Source organism: Tauraco erythrolophus, chromosome 19 (assembly GCF_009769465.1).
Source record: "Tauraco erythrolophus isolate bTauEry1 chromosome 19, bTauEry1.pri, whole genome shotgun sequence".
NCBI classification, from domain to species: Eukaryota; Metazoa; Chordata; class Aves; order Musophagiformes; family Musophagidae; genus Tauraco; species Tauraco erythrolophus.
In genome coordinates this window covers 14963660-14991390 of record NC_141483.1, presented here as the reverse complement: position 1 = coordinate 14991390, position 27731 = coordinate 14963660, and the positions used below count along the sequence as shown (strand labels likewise).

General features: G+C 55.2%; 2 protein-coding genes across 3 annotated transcripts; one reads left to right on the top strand and one right to left on the bottom strand.

Moving 5' to 3' along the window:
- Positions 1 to 10642: 10642 nt before the first annotated feature.
- On the bottom strand, positions 10643 to 22281 carry MVK (mevalonate kinase). Its single transcript, XM_086623472.1, has 10 exons — positions 22204 to 22281; positions 21954 to 22101; positions 21127 to 21274; positions 19729 to 19884; positions 16817 to 16920; positions 15835 to 15880; positions 14983 to 15073; positions 14421 to 14537; positions 11124 to 11277; positions 10643 to 10794 (listed from the first exon to the last, which is right to left on the bottom strand). The coding sequence occupies exons 1-10, from the start codon at positions 22279 to 22281 to the stop codon at positions 10643 to 10645; spliced, it is 1194 nt and encodes a 397-aa protein (XP_086479598.1).
- Positions 22282 to 22615: 334 nt separating this feature from the next.
- On the top strand, positions 22616 to 27377 carry MMAB (metabolism of cobalamin associated B). 2 transcript variants are annotated; one of them, XM_086623565.1, is made up of 9 exons: positions 22616 to 22695; positions 22802 to 22878; positions 22979 to 23072; positions 23475 to 23532; positions 24411 to 24483; positions 24853 to 24950; positions 25274 to 25338; positions 26380 to 26439; positions 26835 to 27377. In XM_086623565.1, exons 1-9 carry the CDS (start codon positions 22619 to 22621, stop codon positions 26920 to 26922), a joined length of 690 nt encoding a protein of 229 aa, XP_086479691.1. In that variant the 5' UTR covers positions 22616 to 22618; the 3' UTR covers positions 26923 to 27377. The 2 variants fall into 2 exon arrangements, with proteins under 2 accessions (XP_086479691.1, XP_086479690.1); XM_086623564.1 differs by having other exon boundaries at positions 22619 to 22674; positions 22745 to 22878.
- The last annotated feature ends 354 nt before the right edge of the window (positions 27378 to 27731 follow it).

Sequence of the window (27731 nt, the reverse complement as noted above, 5' to 3'; positions counted from 1 at the left end):
CGAGCATCCCTCCTCGCCTCCCAAATCTCCGAGCTGCCTCTGCTCAGGAGGATGGAGAGGTGCCGGGCACGGGGCCAGGGAGGAGCCACGTGCCATGGAAGGAGCTCCTGCAGCCCGGATCCAGTGGGAAACCCTGAAATGCGATAGGTGACCCTGTGCCCCAGCAACATGTGGTGGCACAACCCACCCGGCAGCTCCTGGCGGGATGCTCCAGGAAGGGGCACACGCTGGAGCATCCCCCTGGCCTCGGGGGCTCTGAGTCATCCCCGCTGCCAGCCACCACTCTTGTTCAGTTTGGCATCACCAGGACAGTCTCCATCCTTCGGGAAACTCCTGCTGGAGGGAGGGACGGGGGGTGGCTCTGCAGGGACGGCCCCTGCCCTGCACCTCGGGTCCAGCGGGACCCCCCGGAGCCCTCCGGGGAGCCTTTCCCCGCGTTTGCCTGCGGCGGTTTTCCAGCCTCACCGCAGAGCGCTGGCAATGCCCCTTCCTGCCCGGCCCCGCCGCCTCGCGGGCGATGGCACTGTGCCTCGAATCACAATTACAGTAAATAAATCCTATTAGAAGGACTTTTACTGCCACATGCGCCTCATTACAACATGCCCAAAGCCCCGGCTCCTGGGATCGCCGGTGTAATGAGGCCGGGATGGATGGATGCTGGAAAATTAATGCTTATACAAGTTAATTTGTTTTTATTAGCACGCGTTGGATGGCAGAGGGGGTGACTGGGGTGGGGGGGTGCCACCTCGCCCAAGCGCCGCAGGGATGGGGTCCGTCCTGTGGCTGTCCCCGCCATCGCCCCCCCAGCCCGGCTGTCCTTGGCCTTGGGGACACGTCTGTCCCACGCCCCGGCGGGACCGGTGTCCTCACGGCAGATGCCAAGGAACTGGCACACCGGACGAGGTCACGTCTCGTTAATAAAGGCTAATTAAGAGGAAATCATCAAAAAGAGGGGATGGAATCGTGTTCAATAACCCACGCTGGTGCTAGCTGGTAATTAACTCGTCAGGGCTGTGACGGCTCCAGCACCCAGTGCAGCACTGGGGGGTCACTGGGAGCATCCCTGTGCCCGTCCACTGCCCCGTGGCCACCGAGGGTCCCCTCGCCCGGCCCCGTGGCACAAATATTGGCAGTTGTACCTGCGGGGCCAGCCGGGCCCTCCTCTGGCTTGGAAAATATAGATCGCACCGTTAATAATACATACATTTATTAAAATTAAACCACCAGCAGCTATTACATCCAGCAGCACTAAATTATGGATAGACCTCATCCCCAACCTTTGTTTTTAATTAAAAAACCCCTTTTGGTAATTCCATTAAAGCAGCAGCTTATGTTTTCTCCCTCTCCCCCTCCCTCAGCCGCGCGATCCGGCAGCATTTGGGTCGCGCGGCTGAAACGTCTTTGAAGTTTCATGAATTGCTGATGTAATTGAATAAAAATAATATTAATGGGGGGGGGGGGGGTGGGGGAGAGAGAGAGACTTTTCTCTAAACCTAAATCCTAATGAAATCACCTTACCGCGCCGAGCGGAGTGACAGCGAGACGCGGGATTTCTGCGTATTCCCGTAATCCTAAACCCATTAGCCGGGAGGCTCCGTGCGAACCACATGTTGCGGATTACGGCCGGAAAAAAGGCTCCGACAAAAACCTGATGCTCCCTTTAATTGCTGGGGGGAGGAGCAAGGACGTGGCACCCACCGACAGCGCTTTGTTAGCCCTTTCCTGGGGCATCCTGCGGCCCCCAGTGAGTGGAGGACTTCCCAATTATTTTGCTGTTATTGATGGAAATACTAATTTTACGTCAATGCATCTTTCCACGCCCTTAAAAAGAGATTATCCTAAAAGCAGCTGGAGGCAGCAGCGGGCGGCTGCACAGCCACCGCGACGGTGCTCCCGGTTACACCGGCACCCGCTGCCTCCAGCCCTGGCACCCCTTGGCAGCGCCAGGCTGCCTTCTCTCACCTGCTTATGAAAGGTCAATGGAGCCCGGGGCCGGCCGTGCTGCCGGGACACTCCTGCCAACGGGAACGTGTCGGGAGGGTCTGGCTCGGTTCCCTGGCTCGGTTCCATCCCTCGGCAGGCGACAGCCCAGCGCCTTCCCGGCCTCCGGCGCTTTGATTGTGATGGCCCGTACCGTACCGTACCGTACGGCCACCATGAGCCAAACGGGAATTGCCACATCGATCCTGCAAAAAAAGCACCGCAGGAAACGCGGGCGGCCGCGTCTCAGCGCGGTGGCGAAGGGCGGTTCAGCCCCACGCCGGCACCGGGGCTGGCAGAGCCGCGACGCCGTCGGGACTCCGGCTGTGCCCTGAGCCTGGCTCTGCCCACCCCAGCTGCCCCATGGCAGGGGTGCCCAGCCAGAGGTGATGCTTGGGCAGGTGCCGGTGCTCTGGCAGCCGGCGGTGGCTCCAGGTGGCAGAGAGCAGAGCCCGGGTACCGTAGCGCATCCCGCGTGTCCCCACGCCGGGACGGGGATGCGCTCGCTGGGATGGGGAGGACAAACTCGTCTTTCTTGTCTCTCTCCTAATTTCGTTCTTCCCAATTTAAGCTCCTCTCCAGGATAATGCAATAAAGACACGAAGCACCTAATTTTCATTGGGGGACAACAGACGCAATGGTGTATTTACCCAGTCATACCATTATGAAATCCTACAATTAAGGCTTCAATCAGATAAATGCAATTACATAATACGATCTTATACGATATAATTAAAAACATCTGCAATCAAACCGAAGCCGATGGTACAGTAATCCTTAATCAGAAATTACCCACCAGCAGCTCCAGTGGAGAGGCTCCGTCCTGGAATCTGGTGGGACACAGAGGCAGCATCGTGGTCCCCCTCGCATTCAGTCACCGCGGGGTGATGACGGGTGGCTGTGGTGACCACGGGTGACCATGGGGAGCCAAGGGGAGCCCTTGGATCAGCTCATCCCATCCCAGTCCCACCATGCCCCAAAAGCCATGTCCAGCTCCCATTTCATCCCAGGCAGGCAGCCCCACGCCTGGGGATGCGCTCCCTGGGATGCGCACATGGGAACGGGCTGGGCATCGTTGGCTGGTTTTGGTTGCACCAGCCACACCAGCACCAGCATCCCAGTGTCGGTGCTGGGATGGGCTGAACCATGCCAGGAGCAGTGCAGGGCGCGTGGGCTCTGTGCCCAGCCCTGGCTGCGTCCCCGCGTGCCGCCGGCTGGCACCAAATGAAGACAAATGGGCTGGGTGACACATTAGCATCCATTAAGGGAAGCGCCGTGCCGGGGAGCGCGGGAGAGACGCCGGCGTTGGCAGGAGCAGCAGCGGCTCCCGGGCCAACATGCAGAGCACCACAGCCCCGGGCCCAGCGCCCTCTCTGTGGGGTCCAGGGGTGCCGGGAGGGGGCTCAGTGGGGCTGGCGCAGCCTTGGGGCTCCCAGCACCGACACCTCAGCTCTGCCCGCAGCCAGAGCCCGCCTGGCCATGGCCAAGGGCAGCGGGAGCTGGACGGCATCACACCCAAACCAAGCTGCCACCAAGCAGAGGTGAGCCGGGATGCCCATCTCGCAGGGATGTTTTTGGGGGATGCAGACATGACCCCCCCGATATGTGCCAACCTATTTCTGAGGTGGCTCAGGCATCCCCAGGAGAGCGCGTGGCGCTTCCCAGCGTGCCGGCGCCGGCCATCGGCAGCCGATATTCAGCTGATGCGGTGTCTGTGCCGCGGCTGTCCGGGGGGGTCAGGAGGAGCCACAGGGCGAGGTGGGAGCACCGACCCTGCCAACCTTTTCCACCCCCTGACCTTTCCCGAGCCCCTCTCAGAAATGCCACGGAGCTCCTCGCCCGGCCCGATTAAATGTCAGGGAAGGTGCCTTGAATATTTCCAGCTGCTGCGGCGGGTTCTTGCGGGTGAGTTTCCCCAGTGCCACGGGCATCTCTGCTGGGTGCATGGGCTGCGGTCCAGCCCGTCCCCATCTCCATCCTCGTCCCCATCCCTGTGCCACCCCGGCGCAGGGCTGAGCCCATCGTGCCGCTGGGACGATCCGCGCTCGGCTGGCTGCGAGCGTTTAAGCAGAATTGAGTGTGTGTTCAGGCACTTTCAAACACAAGTAATCTTCATCTGGGAGACGGAAAGTGAAATATGTTATTGCCAGCCGCAGTAAATTACCCGTGCCAGCCCTCGCGTATAAAACATCGCAGTTGCCGGCCAGTGCACTCACTCACCCGCGCTGCACCGCCTGCTGCCCCTCATAAATTACAAAATAAATGGCTGGTGGTCAGCCCCGACGCAGTGCCAGGGCTCACACGGCCACCCGGGCACCGCACGGCCAGGCGGGACACCAGGGAGTTGGGGACCAGTCCCACTCTGGAAAGCACTGGGTCCTGCTGGTTGGGGACGGACCGTTGGCAGCACCGTCAACCCACGGTGCTGGTGCTGAGCAGCAGCACGGCGTGTTGGCTGCCTCATCCCCTGCCCCGTGGGAACAGTCCCCGAGCTGGGTCCCGTGTCGTGGCATCCTTGGCATCGCGGCGATGGTACGTGTGGCACCTGCTTCGTCAAGGCAGCGCCCGAGGGAGGTGGGAGGAGAGCACCCAGCTCCCGCTCATTTTTTTTTATTTCTCCTGGAAAGGCCTTTGGAAAGCCAAACCCAAATCCATAAAATAAATAAACCAAAATAAATTCCTGCAACTTTAACAATCATTGCGTTGGATTTGGGAGATGTTATTCCTCGTGACAGACAAGGGCAATTATCTGCTATCCGCCAGCAGTTTTAGCCTAATTTCATTACTGCTGTGCAATTCTTCCCGAGCCGCCAGTCTATCACTGTCGCACAGAAAGGATTAGCCGGCACTTTCTTCATCTTCAAATGAATTTTAGCTGTCATGCCCTTGATGAATAGAAGAGGGAGGACTGCTAACCCACGGGAGCCAGCGTGGCAGCCCGGCTGTGCCACAAGTGCCGGCACCGGGGGCTCACCGACAAGCATCGCCCACGCCGGGCACGCCGGAGCCACCGGGACCCGGCAGTTGGGATGGTGCCTGCTGCTGCTGGCACGCGACGGCGGGCAGAGGCTTTCCTCCGTGCTTGTCTGCTGCGTGCAGGAGGAATCGGCCACCAGCTGCTCTTCGGAGACCACGTTTGGGAAGCGGGCAGGGCTCTGAGCCGATGCCCGGGCGCTGCTTTTCTCCTGGCATCCAGGAGGGATCAAAACGACAGCATTGGGAGCACAAGGCGACAACGAGCGCGTCATCTTTCTCCCTCCCCAGAAGATGCTTATCTGTCAGCCCGGGCCACCCAGGAATAGAGAAAAGCAATTTAAACTTCAGAGCTGAAACCACCGAGGATGCTGCGGGGAGAGATGTCCAGGCGACGGCGTCCCCCATGGGGATCTGATTCCCTGTGGCCCCGGAGCCGAGGGGGGAATTGATGCTTCTCCCGCCCGGCCAAGCTGGAAAAAGGCGCACGGAGCCCGGCTCCACGGCCCTGCGCCCGCGGGGTGGGGGATGCCTGCCGGGGATTCTCAGCCCCACTGGAGCCTCCTCCCCAGATAACGGGGAAAGGCTGAGCTCACCAGTGTGGTAAGCTCGGATCCATCCTGGGATGCCCAGGGCAGGGTGGCAGGAGAGGGTCCCAGGGACCATCCCATGATGCGGGACGTCACCTTGCGTAAACGAGAAGCTCCGGAGCCGATTGCCGGTGCCAGGGGCTGGCACGGGCCCAGGGACTCCGTTATTTTTGTAAATGTTAATTCCCAACCGGTGCATCGTCCCGACGGAATATTTTAGCACCTTTAATGCAATTCCCTACTCTCTCTGAAATATCATTTTAATACAGCCCAGCCGCACCGTATACCTGCGCCCTAATAAACCTCTGCGACTTTAATGAACTAAATAGCAAATTAACTTTTTATTCAAGAATGAAATTTCATCATATTCATAATTCATATTTTATTTCAGACATCTGCTGCTGATTACATTACATTTAACTAAAATTAGATGATGCTCAGAATGTAATTAAGCCCCTGCCAAATTCTCTGGCCCACCAATACCAGCCTCGCTCAGCGGGGGCCGCTTGGAACCTAATATGTAATTAGGAGCTATTTTCTAGCTGTTTTTAAAGTCTGAAAATTAGCTGCCTTTATTAATCACACAGACAAATATAAAGCGGAGCCAACGCTTGCTGAAATTTCTGAAAAGGATTTTTTTTTAATTATACACCACATAGCGCTGAGACTCATTTTGAATGTTGATTTGTTGTGCACTGACATTTTGACAACTAGTTCTCAATTTGTCTGTCGTAGTTAGGCAACAACAAAGCAGACGGTAATACTTAACTTTCAAAACCTTCAGCGTGCCGGGAGGGGAGAGGGAAGGGAGAGGCGGGGGGGACGGGCACCCCCCGTGCTCGGTGCCGAGCCCCAGCCAGACCCTGGGAAGGAGGGAGCCCCGAAATCCCTGGCATCGGGGCGGCAGAGGGCACGGGGAGCCCTCCTGCAGCAGCAGATGCCAGATCCACAAACCACCCTTGACATGGCACTGGCGGTGGGGGTCCCAGCTCGCCCAGGAGCCCCTGGTCCTCCCAGGGCCATGGGCAGCACCCAGCTGGGGCACTCCCAGCCGCAGGGGGGACCCCCAGATGCCCCCAGCACAGAGCTGAGCACACAACACACAGCCCTGAGCCCTGCCAGACACACAGCAGGGTCCCCTGGTCCCAGTCCCCCACCCCATCCCCAGGAGGGACCCCGGGAGCAGCAGGGAGCCCTGAGGGTCCCAAGAAGCCCCTCGCCCCCCCATGGCTGCGCACTGACATTTCCTCTCCCTCACTGACCCTTTTTCTGTTCTCTCTGTTATCTCAAATAATGTCACTGCCTCTTCAGCATCTATTCACCGGAGCAGAAAGAAGCCACTGCTGACATGGATTTAAAAAAAACCAATAATAATAATAATACCATCTGTGCCTGGCAGGGGCTGGGCAGCACCCAGCCGGCCCCACGGGCAGTGAGTGGCACAGCCACAGCACTGCCCCGTGCACCAGCAGCATCCATGGGCACGGAAGGAAAAGGATAATGTTTGAAAGGTTTTGTATTTTTTTTTTATACAAAGTGTTTTCCTTTTTGCTGACGAAAGATGCTGGTGTCCCCCAGCTTTTGCTGGGTCCCCCAGTGGAGGAAAGCCGCCCGTCTCCCCCCGTGCCAGCCAGGCCATTCTTTCCCAATGCCTCGATGCATCTTTTTTTTTTTTTTTTTGCAAAAGGATGGAGCACAGATTCCCCTCCCGCGCTGGCTATTAGAGGCGAACCCAGGATCGTTAGTCTTTCTGCAAAGCTCATAATGTGAAAAATGAAGCTCAAGAAAAATTAGCCAAATTACCAGGCTAATCCTTCAGCAGCAATCGCTGCTTCCGCTGCACATCCGTAAAATGAGACCGGAGAGAGGAGACGGGGCAGCGCAGACAGGAAAGCGCTTGTGTGGTTGCGGTGTGGCTAGGGGAGAGGATGAGTCCGTGGGGAGAACAGGCTCACTGGACTTAATTTGTGCTTCAATTTTGCTCCCGAAGCAGCAAAGTGCAGGGAGAGACAGGGCTGTGCCTCCACCTGCACCCACCGTGCCCCCGCGGGCCATGAGAGTTGTGTGGGAGCAGCCACTGCTGCTGCCCACGGTGCAGGGACAGGGTCCCCTGCATCCCCCCACATCCACACTGCACCCACTCCTGCTGCCCATGGCACTGGGATGGGGTCCCCTGCATCCCCCCACATCTGCACTGCACCCACTCCTGCTGCCCATGGCACTGGGATGGGGTCCCCTGCATCCCCCTGCATCCGTGCTGCAGAGTCCGTGCACAAAGCTCAAGGAACTGCAGGATGTGGTTGCAAGTTGGTGCAACTGCAGAGGTGATTCCTGTGTGAAAGTCGGGGTCGGGTACGTTCCAAACGTCTCCCCGATTATCACGGTGCTCGTAGCGAGATCCCTGTGCAGGCTCCGATGGAGCAATACCGAAAGCAGGGAGCAGGCGCTCCCGTGCTCGCAGATGGATGCGAAATCTGTGCTGACTTCGAGCAAATTGGGACTGGCTCCAGCTGCTGACTTCGGCAGTTCTGGTCCCCGTGGCACAGGGAACGCAGAGCCAGGTTCTGGCAAAGCCCCGGTGTCAGGGCAGGCACCGTCCTGTCCAGTGGCACTCCCTCTGCCCCGCTGCCTGCATCGCCCACACACCAAGGATGGGGCAGCTGCTGCCACAAACCCTCACTCAGCCTGGGAACATCATCCACCTCCACTCTGGCAGGGAGCAGAGGCCAGAGGAAACCCCCAGCAGTGGCCGGAGCCTTGCCAGGAAGGGAGCTTGCACCCACCGAGCGTGCCACAACGCTGCAGCCCAGCACCACTCACACATCTCAGCCGCAGTGCTCGGCCCCCGCCTGTCTCTGCATCCCTTCCGCGCCTCCATCGCTCCAGCACGGACCAGAGGTCAGCAAGAGCTGGCTGGAAGTTTGCAGACAAAAGCATCCCAGGTGGCAGGACCCTGCGGCGTGCGTTCTGGGCAGAGCCGAGACCACCAGCTACCACCCTGCCAGGGCTAGGGGATAAAACTGAAGCAGAGAGCTCAGCGAAGGGCACGGGGGGCTCAGCGGGACAGCACAGCGACCCGAGCTGGTCAGTCTGTTTAAATCACCAATTATCATTACGATTTAAAGCAGAAAATCACCATTTATCATTATGATTTAAAGCAACAAATCACCCTTTTTCTTTCCTTCTTTCCCTCCAGCACGCGTACCGTGACGGCGAGGCCGACTTCCAAGGAAAGCAGCTAATGAGGATCAGCCCCCGACACGTTTTTTGAAGCGGTTTGGCACATCTTTGTGCAAACCCGGGGAAACTACAGACACATTTCAGCCCTTACGGAGTCGACGCGCTTCCAGATACTCACATCGATTACACTGTATTAGAAAATGGTGAATTATTTATCAGGCTTTCTGACTTGTGATTAGTGTAAAGCTGTTCTTGGATGCAAATTGGAATTGTAATTAGACATGTAGAAAGCCAGCATCTGAAACCTGTTTTTATTGAAGCGGTGTAAGGTACGTTTTTCTTTTTGTATCCAGCATAATTATCAAAGAACACTTTGCACGTAAAAAAAACAACAATTTATTAAAACCAGAGACAGTTTTACATCTGATCAGTGAACTAAAGCTGGTCATCACCATGCCTGGATTTCAGAGCTAATACATCTCAACTTCTCATACTTGATTTTTTTTTTTTTTTAATTATTCCTGCACTGGAAGAGGAAGGCAAGCTCCCCCCACCTCTGCCAATGTATTACTCAGCTTTGAATGAAGCACTTCTTGAGCAGAGTTACACTTAAAAAAAAAAAAAAACAAAATAAAACAAAAATCAACCAAACAAAAAAACCACAAAATGAAAAAACAGCCCAGACAAACAAAATAATGATAAAAATCTCTTCGGCAGGTACAGAAGAGACCACACCACTTATTAGTCATGATTATTATTGTAATTACTTATTATTATCAGTCAGCTTATTACTTCAAGACACTCTGGCTTCAGACACTTCCCTGCGGATTCCCTTCAGCTCTGTGGCACAACCATCAACATTCCAAAAGTAAAAACTGTCTTCACATTTGTGTAATAAGTTTAAACACATTTAGATTCTATGGTTTGCCAACTGCAAGTTATGGTTGGCTTTTGAGGAGTTGAGTGTTTTGGGTTGTTTGTGTTTTTTTTTTCCCTAATTAAAATCAATTACTTCAAACTAACCCAAATCTGTGTCTGCTCTGTCACAGACCCCCCCTGTACCCCCAGTCACCCCCCGCCCTGGCAGTGGCGTTTTACCCAGCACCAGGCAGGATCAAGGACGCGCTCGTTTAAGACTGAAGCGTGACAGATCCCAGAGCAGCTATTCCAAGTAGGAATCTCAGGACTGCCCTTGCCTTGAGCCTTCAAACCTGATTTCGAGCATGTGAACTGAAAACAGAGCCTGAATACAGGACCCTGTTTATCAGCCCAGGCAGAGATTATGGGAAAGAGTGAAAACAGCAATCGTTTCATCAGATAGGGGCCGTTTCTTTCATTTTAATTATCCAGCTCTTAATTAGTAGCAGGTAAGAGTTGTATTTCAAGGTTTCCTCTCCACCACTGAACCGCAGTCCAGGAGAAACGGAGCCCTGAGTGTCAAGCCCTGAGCTGCCAAGATGGTTTTCACCCCAAAATGTCGAAGCGCTCCGCACATCCCCTGCCAGCCTTGCTGCCCGCTCTGGCGGGATGCCAGGGCGAAAGGACCAGACACCACATCCATCTGAAGCAGCAGAACCAAGCAAAGTGTCCTTATCCACGCTGGAATCCAGCCAAGACCCTCTCCTCCTGCCCCCTTGGGATTAGCACAGCAGTTGAGTCAATTCAAAAAAAAAAAAAAAAAAGGATTTTTGAGAGCCTGGGTCCGACTCGCACTGAGCCCAAGTGTAAGCAGCTGCTCCCAGGTCCTCATCACAGCCCCCGCTCCCAGTGACACCAGGCCTGAAACTGGCTCCGCACCCATGTCCAGAGGCCCTCAGCCACACCGGAGAGCGGGAGACAAGTTTCCAGGCATCAGGGCACGCACGGCTACGGCTCCGAGGACGCGGTGCCAAGAGCTCAGTCTTGCCCGAGGCAGCAGCTTAACTCTCGGAGAGCGCGTGCAGCACTGCGGCGCTTAAGGACGAGGGGGAGTGCAGGGTCACTCCGGGGGCCCCGATATTGGTCTCCCAGCATTCAAATCCACAGGCACATAAGTCTCGCTTGGCTGCTTCCACGGCCAGTGGGGAAGTGTCTGCCAAGAGGAAGGCAAGAGCAGCCAGTTAGCCAGCTAGGCCACCGCAGGGAGACTGGAACGGGCCACCACACGTTTGGACACATGGCCCGTGGAACGGGGCCAATGCCCTGAAGATCCCACACACATAAATGAACGTGCTGAACCACCCTTGTATGAAACACTGCAAACCACAGTGCCAGGAGGCTCTGCCAGACACCATCCCACGCTCGCGACGTGGCTCCACATCCCACCGCGGCCGTACATCCCTCTGCTTCCAAACCCGACAGCACCGGCAGGGCCACGTGGAACAGCGAAGGGATGCCCAGGGCGAGCAGAGGGCTACTGACCTGGTCTCAGCAGGGTGATGCCACAGCCGCCCCCGCCAGCTCCGGTCAGCTTGCTGTGCAGGCCGTGGGACGCCGTCACCCGGCACAGCCTGTCCAGGGAGGGATGGCCGACTCCGATCACGTTTAAGTGGTGTTGGTTTATATCAAAGAGTTCCTAAAAGCAACCACACATACACGAGATGAGCACGCGTGGTGACAGAGGCTCTTCACAGCTGTGGCTGCCTTCCCAGCGAGGTGCAGGGCAGCTGCCCTGCCTTTCCAGCCACCCCTACACGGCCACCTCGTTTCCGCAGGGAGTTTGGCCACCAGCACGTCTCAGGGCCCGGCAGCACGGGGCAGCAAGGTCTGGGCCAGGGTCCGAGCCCTGTGCTGCTCATCTGTCCCCATCCTTGTGATTCGTGCTGCTGCTGCCCACCACAACGACAGCAATACAACAGCTTCTGGACCTCCTTGCTCCAGAGGACAAGGAGGACAGAGAAAATCCTGGTCACCACCAGCTGCCAGCAGGCATTTGTTTCAGGTGCTAAATCAGAGCTCCCTGATGCCTCCTGGCTGCTTCACCTCTCCCCTGTCACACCAGTGTTGAGCAGGAGACTGTGGAAGCCCCCTCGCTGGCCGTGGGAAGGGCACTGAGCCAGCATCTCTCATTCCTGGCTGTCACCCTGCCCTGCTCTGCAATCCATCCAGCATAACTAAATCCAGGGGACTTCTGACACGGCCAAGTCCAAAACGGCGTTGCTGGAGACGCGACATGGAGTCCCCTCCCCGTGTTTGCACCGTGCAGCACTCCTCCCTCCTCGCGGGCAGGGCCTGGGCTGGCAGCCAAGGGGCCTCTCACTGGCACCATGCTGGGAACCTGGCACCCAGCACGAGTGGGGTTGAGAGGGTCCTCCCTTTGGGGGAGAGCAGTGCAAGCCACTCTCCGAGCAAGGCTGTCCTCCAAGCCCAGCTCTGCCAAGCTGCACGTGCATCTCTGCCACGCTGTCCCAACCAGCCACAAACCTGGCTGCTCCTGGAGAGAGCCGTCACGGCAGCGAAGTCCTCCAAGCCCAAGGGATGGACACCACCACACAGAGGTGGAATTAACAGCTTCTCTCCTCCCAGTACTAGAGGTGAGGAATTAAGGAGGAGAGAGAAGGGCTTGGCCCGCACTCCCAGCCACCATGGGGCAGGACCAGGAACTGACACCGGGTCCCCAAGCACCACAGTGCCCTCCGGGCTCAGCACCACCATCAGTGGAGGAAGCTCGTTCTTGACAACACTGGTCTGACACCACGACTTGACCATCTCTCCCACGTGTAGCAGCCGTTCCCATCGCTGTTCCAGAGGGTGTCAGGAGCTGGGACCAGCCCCAGTGAGGCTCCCCAACAGGAGCCCTGTGCTCCCCGCTCCAGCCGCTGCCACCGAGCGCTTCCCTGCCTGCGGCTGGCGGTGAACCGGGAAGGATGCTGCACACAGGGAGCAGCGGGGCCGTGCTGCAGCATGGTGGGTGTCAGTCACATCACCCCCCCCTCAGCTCCGCACGGGTCTCCTGCCAACACCACACAGGAGGGGACGATGCAGGAATAATCCCTCTCCCTCCTTCCAGAGTATTTTTGCACTGCATTTAAACAAACGCAGGGAGACGAATTAGCCAGTCGCATGCAGAGCGCTGTGCTGGGCTGGACAGACGTCCATCTAGAGGCCTCTTTACATGCCTGAGTGAGGGCACAGCACTGTCTATGATGATCCAAGACACCTGTCATCTCCTGATCCAAAACCTGCCAAGAACAGGATGACAGCTTATGACACAGTAGACTAGTTTGATGGTTCAAATACAACGCAGTCCAGCACGGCACGTTTCAGAAACAGCCAAATATATATATACATATATATGCTGCATATAATCAACTGTGCCTCTGTGGGCTCTTCAAGCAAAAGACAAACCAACAGATTCAAGACAGAAACCCGCTCGCTGCAGTGCTGCTTCCCAGGCATTGTGTACAAGGCTGCTTTGGCATCTTTCCTGCAAGGATCTCAAAGCACACTTCAAATCAGCCCTCTTCTTCCCCGTCCCCCAATGCTTCTGACAGCCTGAGCAAGGTGGCATTGAGGTGGAGAGGAGCTCTCTGAAGTTGTGCTGCAAACAGAGTCCAGATCTCCCCCAGCCCTGCCAGCTCAGCCCTCATCAGGGTCAGTCCACCCTGGTGGGTACAGGAACCCACCACCCTCTTGGTGTGAAGGGAGCAGAACTTTGCCATGAATCCTATGGGAGACCCTCCTGTGCTTGCTGCAGTCCCAGCAGCAGCTCACCCACACGCGGAGAGGTGCAACACAGCCTGAAACAAGAGAGGAGAAGGCTGTACCAGCCTAACAGAGCAGCCCTACGCTGCTGCCACAGCTCGAGCCAGGACAGCAGTTCTGTCCCATCCCAGAGCCCCCTCCCACCCCTCCGGAGCACGCTCTTGGCTGAGAAGGGAACAATCTGTCAGCAAAAGCAAGGACAAGCAGAGGTCCTCACGGGAGAGGTGAGGGGAGGGATCCAGATGCCAACGAGGAACTGCACCGCTGGTACCAAATGGTCCTCGACTGTCCGAGTGACTTGGCACGCAGGGCCAGGCCAGGTTTGCCTCAGCTGGGACTGCCACGCAGCCTTCCCCCACGGTGCTGTGAATCAGTATTACGGTGCTCTCGGCACAGCAAAAAACTTCTTCCACTTGGAAGCGCGTTTTCCCCCCACCACAGCAGCCTCTCCCACTCCGAACAAAGCCAAGACAAACACGGATCTTTGTATGCACCTCATGCATCAACGTCAGGTCAGCTCTGGGCACAACTCTGTTCGTTATTCTCTGGAGCCAGGACGAGCACAGAGCAGTGGGAGCTGGCTCGTAACCAGTCCATCACAAACCAGTAGCTGCTGGGCTCCCTGCTCCTCGCTCCAGCCTTGGCAATGACAAAGCAGTTGCTTCACGGGCAGCGACTGCCAGAACGAGCGCGGCTGGCCCGCGGCACAGCCTGGCAGCGGCTCGGCCTCAACTCGCTCCGTGTTTCTTAGCAAAAGGAAACAAAAGCTCCAGGTCCACAAAGCACCAGGCCCACTCCCTCCCTCCCCGTGCACTGCTGTGCAGAGACACCAGCAGCATTTTCTGTCCCTTGGCTCCAGGAAGGGCATTAAAAGCAGCACACACAGACCACGGTTCCACTCGGAACTGAACATTTCCTGCTATCAAATTTTTTCTTAGACCTAATGTTCTTTAAATGACATTTTGATGTTCAACAGTAACAGTGTCTAAAAATACTGGCGAGCAAGCCCCTTACCTCCAGCACAGGGTAATACTCCGGTGATGGATTTGCAGGCATCGCTTCCAGAACACTTTGGCACTCCTGAGAAATTGCATCGATGGAGTCCAGCACCGGGTTCATTATAGCAGGGAACTGAGGACGGGGGAAGGCAAGATGTGAGAAGACTGCTCGCTAGTCTGCTAACACCACTGTGATAAAACCAGCCCCAGACTCTTTGAGCTGGACAATCCCTCATGCTACTCAGGGCTACTCATTCACAGAAAAACCCCCTGCAGAGCAGGGCAATGGTTAAGTTGCAGAAATTGCAGGAAGAGACAGAAACAGGCCAGAGGAAGGAACTGGTGATTTTTGTGGCTGTTAGTGCTGGAGAAGGGGAGGAGGTGAGCTGAACCCCCACTCCCAGGGCAGCTGGGTGCTAGCTAGCAGCAGGAGGGAATGCAGTGACTATAACGAGGATCTCCCAAGAGATCCCTGGGAGGCCTGCAGTCCTGGGCAAGGAGACCTGAGCTTGTGAGGGTTATCTCCCCAGCCCGCCCCAGGACACATCTCCATCCCTGCGACCGTGCAGGCGCTGCACCTTCAGGATCTTCTCTTTGACACCAGCCACCAGGACCTTGGTGCTGCGAGGGACTTTTGTGTTGGTCAGCAGGATCCTCAGCATCGGCACCCTGGAAGCAACAAGAGACACCTCCTCACCTCTTTCCTTGACAGTGCCCCAGCAGCTCCCAGTTCATTCTGCATCAAAAGGCCTATCTGAGCAAGACACCCCAGAAAAGGAGTCCCATTAGTTTTTAAAAAGTTAAGCAGGCGCTTAAGTGCTGGCTGGGTTCAGGCTTGTTCCTCTTAGACACAAGGAACAACTGTACAAGTGCTATAAATAGGACTCTTACGTATTTACTGAAATCCATGTATTTCAAGCAAAATTTTTCCTTTGAAATACTATCTGTGAGACTATCCAGCAGTAGCCATTAACTGCTAATAGAGCAATTTCATGCACTGTGAAAGATTTTAATGGAGTCAGATTATATTTCGCTGGCAGAGGGAACGTGCAGGACCTGGATTTGTCTCTGCAGCTTGGTCTTCACACAGCCCTACCACCAGGTAAGCAAAAAGTTCCCCCTCCCCACAATGTCATTTGCTGCCAGGAGCAGATCCGTTCCTGCTGCCCATAATGCCATGAAATTAATATTGATCCTTTGTGCTGTGTTCATCTAACGTCAGATAATGACCAAACATTTCATTGTTCCCGTCCACCCCAACCCAAGACAACACTCAAGTTACCCATGCTCACAGCCAAATCTGGCTACAAAGCCCTTCTGCCACACTTGGGGATCTCCCATCAATCTCACACCCTGCGAGATCCACCCAACGCCTCCTTGACATATTCCACCCACCATACCTAAGTGTTATTTTTAAACTGGAATATTACCTCTTCAATGGTGTGATTTTTCCCGATTGGTATCTCAGGGCTCCACCTAAAGTAAAACACATGCATTGTCTCAGTACACAGCGAGAGAGAACACAGTGTCAGACAGACAGAAGGTCTTTCATCTGCAGAACCTCACCCACAGCACATGACAGTAACTGCCAGAAACGCCGGCTGAACGAGCCACGTTTTCAGACAGCGTGAGCCTGCCCAACCCTGCTGGCTTAAAGAGAGGGTCTGGCTGGACGTAGTTAACCCAACACCTTTCCCTTTGCTCTCCTCTACTTCAGGATCACGTTAAATATCTTCTTAAAAGGCAAAAAGTTGGGCCAGCATTAAATCTGTATTGAAAAAAAAAGAACCAAGCAGTGATTCCCTGGGGCAGAGCCAAGCACGCAGGTTTCAAACTGGACTGAACGTGTGCACTCATGTCAAAAACCGTCCTTCAGCACGAATTTCATCGTCCAGAAGGACACTTCCAAAACACTTGGAAGTCTCTGCTAATTGAAACTAAATGACAGCTGTCCAACCGCATTATCCTTGGGACGGGATTAGGTTTCTTTGTTCACGCCAGAATGTTTAAATATCAGTGATTTGCAGCGGGGTCTCTGCCCCACGGCACTTGCCCGAGGGCTGCAGATCCCTGGTGTTACTGCAGCGAGTCCCCAGCTGGCTCCAGTCCCGGCTTACAGATGGGGCAAAGCCAGACAGAAAAGGATTCCCTCTACTCGGGTCAAAACGAGGACCTGAATTTGAGAGTTTCTTGTCCCTTTGCTGTACCTCGATGCAGCGAGGCAACCTGCTCCATCCAGCATCCCTGCAGCAATCCCGACCAAGCCTTATCCTCTGCAGAAATGCAACTCGTGGCATCTGCTCACCACCCGCCCGCAGCTGATGCATGCTCTGCAGCGGAGAACGGGAACGGGGCTGCTGCTCTGCCACCCCATCAGCCTCTCCCCAGCACCAGCAGCAAACACACACGTACCCCAGGTACCAACAGCATTATCCACACCCGAGGGATTGCCATGGATCACCCGCTCCCCTTGGAAGGCCCAGCTGTTAATCAAAGTCAGCTCTTCTTCGGTCCACCTGAAAAGCAAGAAAATGACTCCAATACACAACCGAAACCAGCAGGTGCTGAGTGACAGAGAAGTGACAGAGAAGCACCAGAGGCCACAGGAGATACACAAGCAGCAGGAACCATACAAGGAACCCAGTTGCTGAAGGTCCAGCCCGGCAAATTCCCTCTGCACTGCACTCTTTCAGCAGAGAGCATCGCTGTTCACAGTGCCTAACTGGCACTCGTCACTTTTCTGCATGTAGAACACCACTCCCAGCCCTGCGAGGGGAACTGGTGCTGCTCCACGGACAGAGGTAGCACGAAGGAAGGGCACAACTGCTACCCAGTGCTCCCACTGCAGCCTGGAGGTGAGGGGGGAGCAGATCCCGGGAGGAGATCCAAGCCCTGGCCCAGCGAAGATCAAATTTAACTGGATGCAAGTCCAGACTTAACCCCACCTCGCCGACACCGCGAGTTACCACCAATCTTGGCCCGAGATCCTTCCCACCAACAGGCAGGACGGTGTATTTACAGACACAGAGGGCACAACGTGAGAAGAGAACAGTAAAAGTTGCATTTCACACGTGCAACTTCAGCCTCTAATCACCAGCTGCAGAAGCCTCACAAATCGGGTCAAAAGGTGTAGTGAGAACTGATTTGCTACAGCCAGCAAAGACTTGGATTTTTAGGAATTAACTCCCAACACTTCAAGCTGCACGGGGTGCTGGCACTTAGAGCACAGAAGGGAACCAAATGCAAACCCAGGTGGTGTTGTGCTAAAACCCAAAATCGGGTCTTTCTGCCGTAAAAGCAGTCAGAGAAATTGGTAAGTGCCCTGCGAGTTTAAACGCTGGCACAAAGAGTTTGGTGCTGGGTCAGACTCAGCCAGGATCGAGGCCCCTGACTGAACATACTAATTAACGGGCTGTGGCAATTAAAAAGCAAACACAGAGCTGCCAATGACAAAGCAATCGGTGGCTGCAACTTCACTGCAATTCCACCGGTGATTTCTCCCCAGTACCTTTCCAAACCCCACTGCTCTGGGCTGCTGCTGCGAGGCAGGTACCCACACAGCCGCCTATCTCAAACCCACCCACTCCCTCCACGCCGAAGGACTGTCTCAAATCCTGGCATCCCAAGGGCAGCTCGGCACCCACAGGGAGCCAGCCCACCCTCCTGCACCCTGCTGTAACACACATCTGACCCTCTCCTGGACCAGTCTGCAGCCCAGACACCAGCACACGTCCCAAGCCGCCGCTCAAACGGCCTAATGCGCAGTGGCACCAGGTATCTGGGATATCAGGGATGTGCTGCAGAGATCAGAGCTGGTGTTTGGCGCAGGGAGAACTTGCATTTGACAGGTTTTTGGCCCAGAACAGGTATTACAGGATGGAGCAGAGGCACAAACATGGATTTTGGAAAAGCGTCACAGCCGTACGCGAAATAACAGTCACTGATGGCTGCTAAGGCAGGGCAGGAATTCTGAGAGCCACCTGCTATCCAGAAGCTGCTTCCTTTAACTCCCCACTTCCCTGAGCCTCAGCTGAACGTCTTTATTCATCTCCACACACCTTTCATTCCACTTGCCAATATTTAATCTGCGAAGCATTCAGGAAAACAGCTCGCACCACCGCTACTCAAAATAGAAGCGGGGTTTGCTGTAAACCACTTGTTTTTAATCCTCTTTGAGAGGCTGCGATTCTTCTCTACACGGGAGTCATTATATCACGCTGTTCTTTTCTTGCAACGTTAAGCAAAAACCTTCTGAAGTCTGACACCCCCATCTCTCACTTACCCCTCTGCACGCCAGCTGGAAGGAAAAAAAAGACGCTGTGTTCAGGCTGAAGCAGAGACGTGCGAGCAGGGAATGAAGACATCCTCGCTGCTCGCCGCCCGCTTTGGAACTGGCTGTTCATTTCTCACACCGTGTGCCTACCTGGGGGATCTGCCTGAGCACGGCGTACAAACCCCTCTGCTCTAGGAACGTGTTTCTGGGGCAGGCTGCAAACTCTGCTTGTGAAGCAGGACACAGTCACCCCCTCTTGCTGTCTCACCTTCAGTCCCACACGAAATCCACAGAAGCCAACCATAAAAGGTGGCACCTGGCACAGATTGAACAACAGAGGGTTCTGCCACTCCAGCTGTGATGTGCATCTTTAAAAAGAGCCTCCTCAGACACCCGGCAGAGCAGACCAGTTTTTCAAGACTGAACTCCAAGGGAAAGCTACCCCAAGGGCAGAGGGAAAGAAACTTCCTTTCACCAGCCACTGATAAAGGGGAAACTCGGGCAGGAGATCAGAAGCAAAGGTACCACATGCAGAAAAAATATCACATGAAAATGCAGAAAAGCCAGAAAGGATCCTTGACTCCTTGAGGACTCAAAGCAAAACCTGGAAGATGCTCAGGGACAGAGAGGAAACAGAGGTTAAAAAATTCCACCACATTAAAGCTTGTGTTTTATTTTCTTGGCAAAATAAAGCTTTTTTTTTTAGTATGCACATCTTACACTGGACAAAGGATGTGGTGCAAGTTTTACCAAGTCTCTGCATCCAGTTGCTTTTATCAGGAGGAGCAAACCGTAAACACAAAATTCTGAAGTCAGAGCCCTGGGACGGGGCACACTTCTGCTGCTGGCAATGCAGGGCACAAGTGGAGAGGAAGGGAAAGGAGCCAGGCTCAGGGTGCCACTGCTGCAGCCACAGCCCAGGAGTTGGCCAGAGAGACCAAGAGAGGTGCCAGTGCCAGAATTTCTGCAGGTAAAAGGAAATACAGGGGCATGGAGAGCAGAGCTGCCCCAGGCTGGGCACCCAAAGCAGGGAGGCTTCCCCAATTCGTACCTGGCTGTGGACTCTCCCTCCTTCAGAGGGCACGAGATGGCTCCGCACGCCGTCAGCAGGGCCCCCGCCAAGCAAACAGCATAGGCGGCACTGGAACCCAGCCCAGCTCCTGTGGGCAGCTCGGACCACACCAGTATGTCCATGCTGGGAAGATCTCTGAAACACAAACACACAGGATCTAACGCAACGACCTTGAGCTCCATCTCGAGACAAAGGCAAGATATGCCAATTAGGAGCGATCGCAGGAAAAGCTGGTTGAAAACTGGCGACATCAGCACCCGCGTACGCACCCGACACAGGCGGGCTGCGAGGCTCAGTGGGCACAGCTGAGTACCCTGGCTATGCCACTGTACTCCAACAAAGCCGTGCTGAGCCGGATCTGTGATTAGCACAGCTTGGCAAGCTGCTAGCAGGGGCACTTTGTAACTAAATATTTGAGTAGCACCATAAAGAGACCCTTCAAAGTTGTTGTAAACATGATTTTAAACATATTTCTAAACAAAGCCTAAATATCCTAAATCCATACCCGCACAGTTACATCCCACTGGAGCGACGAGCTGACAGGGCAGATGAAACACGCACACCCCTGTGCCTGCACACCCCTTTTCTCCACTGAAAGCATCCAGGTTGCCTTATGGACCCTAACGTCAAGCCCAGGAGTGTTCCACTGGCTGGTGAGTGACATGAACTATGAACTGATGGTTTCAGGGCAAGCTGATGACAGCCCCAGTGCTGTCACCAAGCAACCCACAGGCTGCAAAGCAAAAAATGCTGCAGCTACACATCATAATTCTTTAACCCTTGATTTCTTTGCTATGAATATGGAAGTCAGGTTCAAGCAGTGCTGTATCAGACATTGCCCATAGCACCTGTCCAGTAACTTACACTGGTATCATCAGTGTTGGTCAAGTTCAGAAACTGGAACAGCCTTGAGCTGCTGTTACCCCAAGTTCTCATATTCTTTGAGAGGTTCAGCCCACAAGAGGGGTGAGACTTAGCTCAGACAATGAATTCACAGCTCATTTCTGTAGCAGCTTCTCCAACCTAAACCAGGATGAAACGAGCTGCCTGCTGGAGGGAGGGAGGGATGTCCATGTCTGCTTCTGTTGACTGTGCAGGAAGGGTGGGACGAACTGCTCTGATTTAAGCACCTCAAAGCCAGATGCCTAAGTGAGAGCGGATGATTCCCAGCCCACCCGCTTGGGGCACCCCACCCACCAAACAGCTCCGCTCTGAAGAAGTCTCCTGAGGTGCTCAGAACCCAAATGAAGTGAGATGCCTCGTAATTTCTTGTTTTGCCTCAACGGTTTGGCTTCTTCCCATGACCTCATAGAAGCAATTAACGGTGAACATCACACGAGACAGCGTGTTTATTTTGGGGCAGGAAGGCAGCCTTACCCATACTTAGCCGAAACAGCCAGGCACATATACAGAAAGGCAAGAGTAGCAAGGCTCTCCGGAGCTGAGGCTTCGGCAGTGATTCCAGCAAACTCTTTCAGTGTATCCAGCTGTTCTACACTGGGGGACTTAGAGTCATCAAAGTCAGCTATGGAAGCAAGCAGGGGAGAATTTAAACACTTAGGAACCAGGAAATTATTAATTTACAAGAACATCTGTTACAGTAGGCACAGACCGAGCCAGTTTCAGATCTCACCTACAAACTTTCGACCTGAGGACTCGTGATAAAACAAAAGCCAAGTCTCCACCAGCCTGTCTGAAAACGCAGAGTGTTTCCACACCCCACGCCTGCGCTGTGTTACAGAAACCGCCTCCTTGCCTGCGCTTCCCAGTGCTTCCCACGCAGAACTTGGCAAGTCAGGAACTCTTGACTAAAAAGAACGTGGATATTCCGATCGCACCAGTCTGGACTCCAAAGGGCCAGGAGCAAGCATTGGCGTAAGGGAACTTACGCTCAGCGCTGAGAGAGGTTACCAGTGCTCTTACTGGGCAGCCTTCTGCTGAGCAAATGGTGCTCGTGAGGGTCACAGGAGTTAAGGACAGGTCCTCCGGAGCGAAAGGCACAGCCACCAGTCAGGGGCTCCACTCCACCCAGTACAAGACGCTGCAGGAATTCCCGTGGGGGCTGGAACACCGGCCCCGCAGCCCTCCCTGCCCCGGAGCCCCCTGCGCGGTCCCCGCACGGCACCGGGCGGAGGGCACCGCGCGGGACCGGCCCGGCACACGGGGCGCGGTGTGTCCCGTGTCCCTCCCCGCCCAGCGCTTACCTGCGAGCCCGCTCCGCAGCGCCCGGAGCCGGGGCACGTCCCAGCTCCTCTCCACGCCGACATCGGGCAGGCGGACGCGCACCCTGTCCCCGCCGCCGCGCCGCAGGCGGAGGAAGGTCCTCAGGTCCAGCGCCGCGGCCACGGCCACCTGCGGGCGGGGAGCATAGCGCGAGGCACGGCACGGCACGGCACGGCGCGGCGCGGCGCGGCGGGCGGAGCGCCGGCAGCCCCCGGCGGCGGCGGGCCCTACCTTGCCGTGCACCACGGCGTGCTCCCCGTGCAGGATCGCCTTCCCCGGCGCCGACAGCACCACGCTGCGCTCCCACATCTCCTCCTTCTTCTTCTTCTTCTTCTTCTTCTCCGGCGGCGGCGGCGGCGGCGGCGGCGGCGGCGGCGGCGGCGGCGGCGGCGGCGGCGGCGGCGGCGGCACGACCCCCGCCGAGCGGACTGACAGCGCCCTTCACCAATAGGAGCCGCGCCCTGCCCTGCCCCGCCCTCCTGGCTCTCAAGCCAATAGGCGGGATCTTTGCGGAGGCGGGGCTTTAAGGAGACCAATCGGGAGGCGGAGGCGCGGAGTGGTGCGGCGCTGGGGTGACAGCGCGCGTGGGCGAAGGGAAGGACGGCGGCCGCGGAGGGTCAAGGGGTAGTGGCGGCGGCCGGGAGGGATGTGGCGGCGAGCGGCGGTGGCGGGCCGGGGGCTGCTGGGCGCTGCGGGGCGCCGGCAGCGCAGCGGGGACGGCAGGTGAGCGCGGGGCTGGGGCTGGGGCCGGGGCTGGGGCCGCGCGGAGCAGGGCCGGGCCGGGCCGGGCCGGGCCTGGCGCCGCCTCTCACGGCCTGCGCCTCCGCAGCCCCGCCGGTGGCCCCCCCGAGCGCGGCCCCCGCAGCGGGCGCGCCCCGAAGATCTACACCAGGACGGGAGACGCAGGTAGTGCCCCGGGGGGCACCGAGGGAGCGCGGGGCAAGAGCCTGAGCCCGACCCCCGCCGGGCCGGGCCTCTGAGCGCCGCCCCCGCGCCTTTCCCAAAGGCTTTTCCAGCACCTTCACCGGGGAGCGGAGACCGAAGGGCGACCGGATCTTCGACGCCCTGGGAGCCACGGACGAACTGAGCTCGGCCATCGGGTAACCCCGTGCCCCGGGGCCCTCTCCTGCCGCCGGGCCGAGGGGTGGTGGAGGCGCAGCCGGGTCCCACCGGGGCGGCCGTGCTCCCCGGGGAACCCGCTGCCCACCCGGGGTGCTCTGGCCCTGGGCAGGCCGGACCCGGGCCCCCCGCATGCACAGAGGCCTGGTGACACCGGCCCGACCCCCCTTCTGTGCATCCCTTTCCGTTAGGAACTGCTTTTCCAGCCCCGCCGCCCAGCAGGACGGGAGGGGTTGTGCTGCAGACCAAGTTTTTCCGGAGGGTCGCACTGACAAGCAGCCAGGAGTGTCCAAATTCGGTGGTTTTCACATGGGAAAACGCATACGCACAATTGTGGTGGATTTTTCAATTCCAGCTAACTCTGTGTTTTTTTTTTTTCCCAGGCTTGCTGGTGAGTTTGGCAGGGAAAAGGGCCACGTGTTTGTTGAACAGCTTCACAAAGTGAGTATTAACGAGAGTCCTCACCCAGTGCAGCCACTTCCTCTGTGCTGGTGAAATGTAGTCTTGAACTCTTCAATTTTAGATAGAGTGCTCCCACTGACACACAGGAATGTAATAAATTTAGTATTAAGATAAATATTTACGACTCTGGCCCTTGATTACTGTCTAAGAAATAAATTTCTTTAACCAAGAAGGAAACTGGCAGATCCAGTGATGAGTTGTGAGCAGACAAACATGCCTCTAGGTTTATTCAGGCCTGTTACTGTGTGTGGTTGTGGACACAAGTCTTGTTGTCACGTAGCCTCAGATTTGAAATCAGGGCACAGTGACCACGTGGGCACGGTGGTGGGAGACAGCTCCCACCGTGGCTGTCTGGTGATTTTGCTAATCAGCACCGCCGTGCACAGGAACTCGGAAGGAGCTCATCAGAGACTAGAAGAAGCTTTACCAGCCTGCCTGTCACGTGTCCCGGGCTGTGGAGAGGTGCCCCTCTTGGAAGCGGACATGACATCAAATCAGCACTGTCTGCAGCTGTTTGTCACTGCTTTTCTTCCAGAGGTTACTGGTTCAGTGTCCTACCAGCAAAGGGGTTATGTGAGCACTCCCCAGTCTGCTTTGTGCAAAGTTGGCCAGGGTGGTTTCGTGTGCCAGTGAAAACAAGTGCGTGCGCTAATCTGCCTTCTCCTAACGCAATTAGGGAGCACTTACCTGCTCCCCCCTGCCAGCAGGCTGGGGGATGATGAACAACAAGGGTTGTCGGATCTTCTTTAATCAGCCCAACCAGCTGTCGCCTCCCAGAGCTTGCTGCGTTTGTACTGGAGCATCAAAGGCTGGTTAATGAAAGCACTTCTTGTTTTTGTCGTGATTGCCACATCTAGGTCCAGTGTATGCTGCAGGACGTGGGCTCCAACATCGCGACACCTCTCTCCTCAGCCCGGGAGGCTCACTTAAGTAAGCCCCACGGTACCTTTACTGGGTTAGCAGTTCTTAAATCAGGGCTGTCCCTTTAGACTGGTGTTGGGGAGGCTGGTCGGGTGTGTGGCAGTTATTGCTGCCCAAGGGCTGCTCCACAGCACGAGTCGGTCCCGCACGCTGCTGCGTTCCTGTGACTCCAGCCATGTGAGCTGGACTGGGGCACTGCCCCAGCACTGACACCCAGCCACGGCTGCTGAACGGGGAGCCAGCCCTGCTCTACCAGGAGGGGTTTTTTGGGATGCTTCCTTAGGACTTACTGATCCAACAAACATCAAAGTAGAGCTCTGCCTGTAGACTGATTCGCTTGTGCCTTTCTTTTAGTTGATTCCTCTTTTCCCTCTGTAGAACGAACGTCTTTTAGCGAGAAGCCAGTTCTGGAGCTGGAGCAGTGGATTGACAGTTACTCAGAGCAGCTTCCTCCGCTCAGAGCTTTCATCTTGCCAGTAGGTACTGCCCATGCCTCTCACTGACCAGAGAAGGCTGGCTTTGCTCGGGTAAACCTGCTCCACCACTCCCAGTGGGAAAACAGGTTGCGAGGCCGTTATTTGCGTGGACAAATGGCAAAAGCAAAGCAGAGGGAAGGATCTAGTTGAGTTAAATTTCCACGTCCTCCCGCATTCAGAAATCTCTTCTCAGTTGCCTGACCATAACACAGGGTTCAGCTGCAGCTGTGAGATGTGATAAGCTCTGCTGCAGTTCCCCAATAAGGTGGATGGCTGTATCTGCTGTTAGCAGACACTGATGTGCTGTTTCATTGTTGTTTCAGTCAGGAGGTAAAAGCAGTGCCGCTCTCCATTTTTCCCGAGCTGTCTGCCGCAGAGCTGAAAGGTGGTAAGTGTTGGCTGTGGAGTAACAGAATGCAATTGATAAAAGGTGATCAGAAGATAGCAAATCGTTGCAGTCAGAGCAGTCAGCCTTAGCCATGTTGCACTGGGCTGGAGCTTGAGTCAAGCTTCGCGTGTTTGTATTAGTCAAATTCCAGGAGTGCAGTCGGCAAAAAGCAAATCTGCCCTCCTCTGAACTGGGTGATCTGAGCTAGGAACTTCAGAAAGGACAGACAGGTTTGTGGTGAGATCATCTCTGTGCTCAGCTCACATCTGGTTGCTAAATGTGTTTTGTGGGTTAGTGCTCAGGGAAGCTGGGGCACTGGCAGGTGTGAGATCCAGGGAAGCTTTAAAATGTTACTGCCCACACCTACCCTGTCCCACTTCTCTAGTGGAGATGAAAACTCCCCTGATAAGGTCCCTAGAAGAGAACTCTTGTCTGCTCATTATGTAAATCACTTCCATGCAAAGTCTCTTCTGTTAGCCTGAACTTGCTCATCAGCAGTTCTCAGTTGCTGGGGGTTCTTTACTGGAGCTGCTGATGTGCAGGAAGACGTTTTTGTGGATGTGTTCTGCTGAGAGGATTGCTACTCTGACAAGTCACGCTGGAGCAGCGTAATCTTCAAAAAATTAACATCACAGTCAGCGGTTTCTTGTCAAAAGCAAGCTAGAAAGAGGGCTGTACACCAGTCAGGAGGCAAGGGACAGCTTTGTTCCCTCGAGGAAAGAAGGGTCCCTGTTTACCTGCAGAAAAGGATAATGATCTTGCAAACTGCTCCCATTGTTCAATGACTCCCACTGACCAGTATCCTTTAGAGGAGTGGAGCTGCAGTCCTCCAGGACAGTTAGAAAAACTAGTTGCATCCTTCAGCCAGCACAGATTTTCCTCTTGGGGAAGTAAATGGTGTTCCCAGGTGCTGTGGGGAGTTAGAATGGGGACTCCAGGTGAGGTTGGGGTGCGAAGGTTGGTGCTCCAGCAAATCACAGTCCTTTGTGCATTCAGAGCTAGAAAGTTAAATACACTAAAATGTTCCTTTTCTTTTCCTAGCGTGGTTCCTTTAGTACAAGCAGGGGAAGCAGATCCAAACGTGGCCAAATATTTAAACAGGTAAAAAAAACCCCAACATCCCAAAGTCTTACTCTGTTCTACTGAAGTGTGCCTGGTGTTGTTCCCTTAGTCTTGGGATAAGACTGTGGGTTTTACCTCTCAAGAAGCTTCCCTTCTAGAATAAGATTTCTGAAGTTTCAACAAGCAGCTTGTTAAAAGTATTCTTGCAAGGCCCGTGTGTTTGCAGACAGACAGCACTGTGGTGCTGGGGAGCAGTCAGCTTTTCTATTGAAAGCCATTTTGGAAAGCACTTCTCGTGTTCTTCTTCCTTTGCCTTCCTTTTCCTGCCGTTCCTGTGCTGGAATCAGACGTGCTTTGCTGTGTGGTTGTGCATTGCTGGATGCAAACACTCCTGGTGTGAGCAGTGGCTTCACTGCTTTTCCCTTGGTTTCCAGGCTGAGCGACTATCTCTTCGTTTTGGCGCGTTACGCTGCGATGAAGGAAGGAAAGGAAGAGAAAATATATGTAAAGCCTGAACCATAACTGGGAGCTGCAGTGTTTGCTTCCTTGATCATAGGAAGCTAAATCCAGCAGACTGCTTTCCCCCATCAAGGAAGGGAAAGAGAACAAGCCCGGACTGGAAATGTGAGCTGCCAAGAACTCCTGATTTGAAAAACTAGGACCTTGTTCCTAAATGCTGGAAGGAACACAGCAGTTCTGTTTGCTGGGTCTTGCCCAGACATCCCGTGTACAACACCGCGGTCACGGCGTCAGAATTACTGTTCGCCCTGGGTTGGAGCTGAGGCAGGAGACTTCAGAGAGCTACAGCTGACTTCTAGAGATGTCTTTGTTTCCCTGGGCAGTGGCAGGTGCTTTGACAGGACTCCGAAGAATGAACAAGAGAAAACAATCAGCTGCTTTTTGTAAGTCATAATGCTTGTGCAGAACAGCAACTGTGTGAAGATTCAGGAACTCTGTCCACAAGCTCTGAAATAATAAACGTGATTTACTTGTACCAAAGGGCCCTTAGCTGTCATACTTCAATACTGAGCCCAGCCTGCTTTGCTTTTTCCAGTTGCTTCCCATCCATCAGCCCTGGCTGCAGCTGAGCTGTGTGGATTTACGGGAAGGCACTAAGAATTCTTTGGCTCTGGCCGCCTCTCTTCATGCATTTGCAGAGTGTCTCTGTGCTGACAATCCAGTGCATCCTCTGCCAGCACCGGGGCTCACACAGGATAGCGGGATTAAAGGAGGAAGGACCAAATCCTCCAGGTCACGTGCAGGCAAGATGGTTCTATGGTTCTAAGGTCAGTTTAGGTAGCTGGGGTTAACTCCGTGTGGAGCTGCTCCTC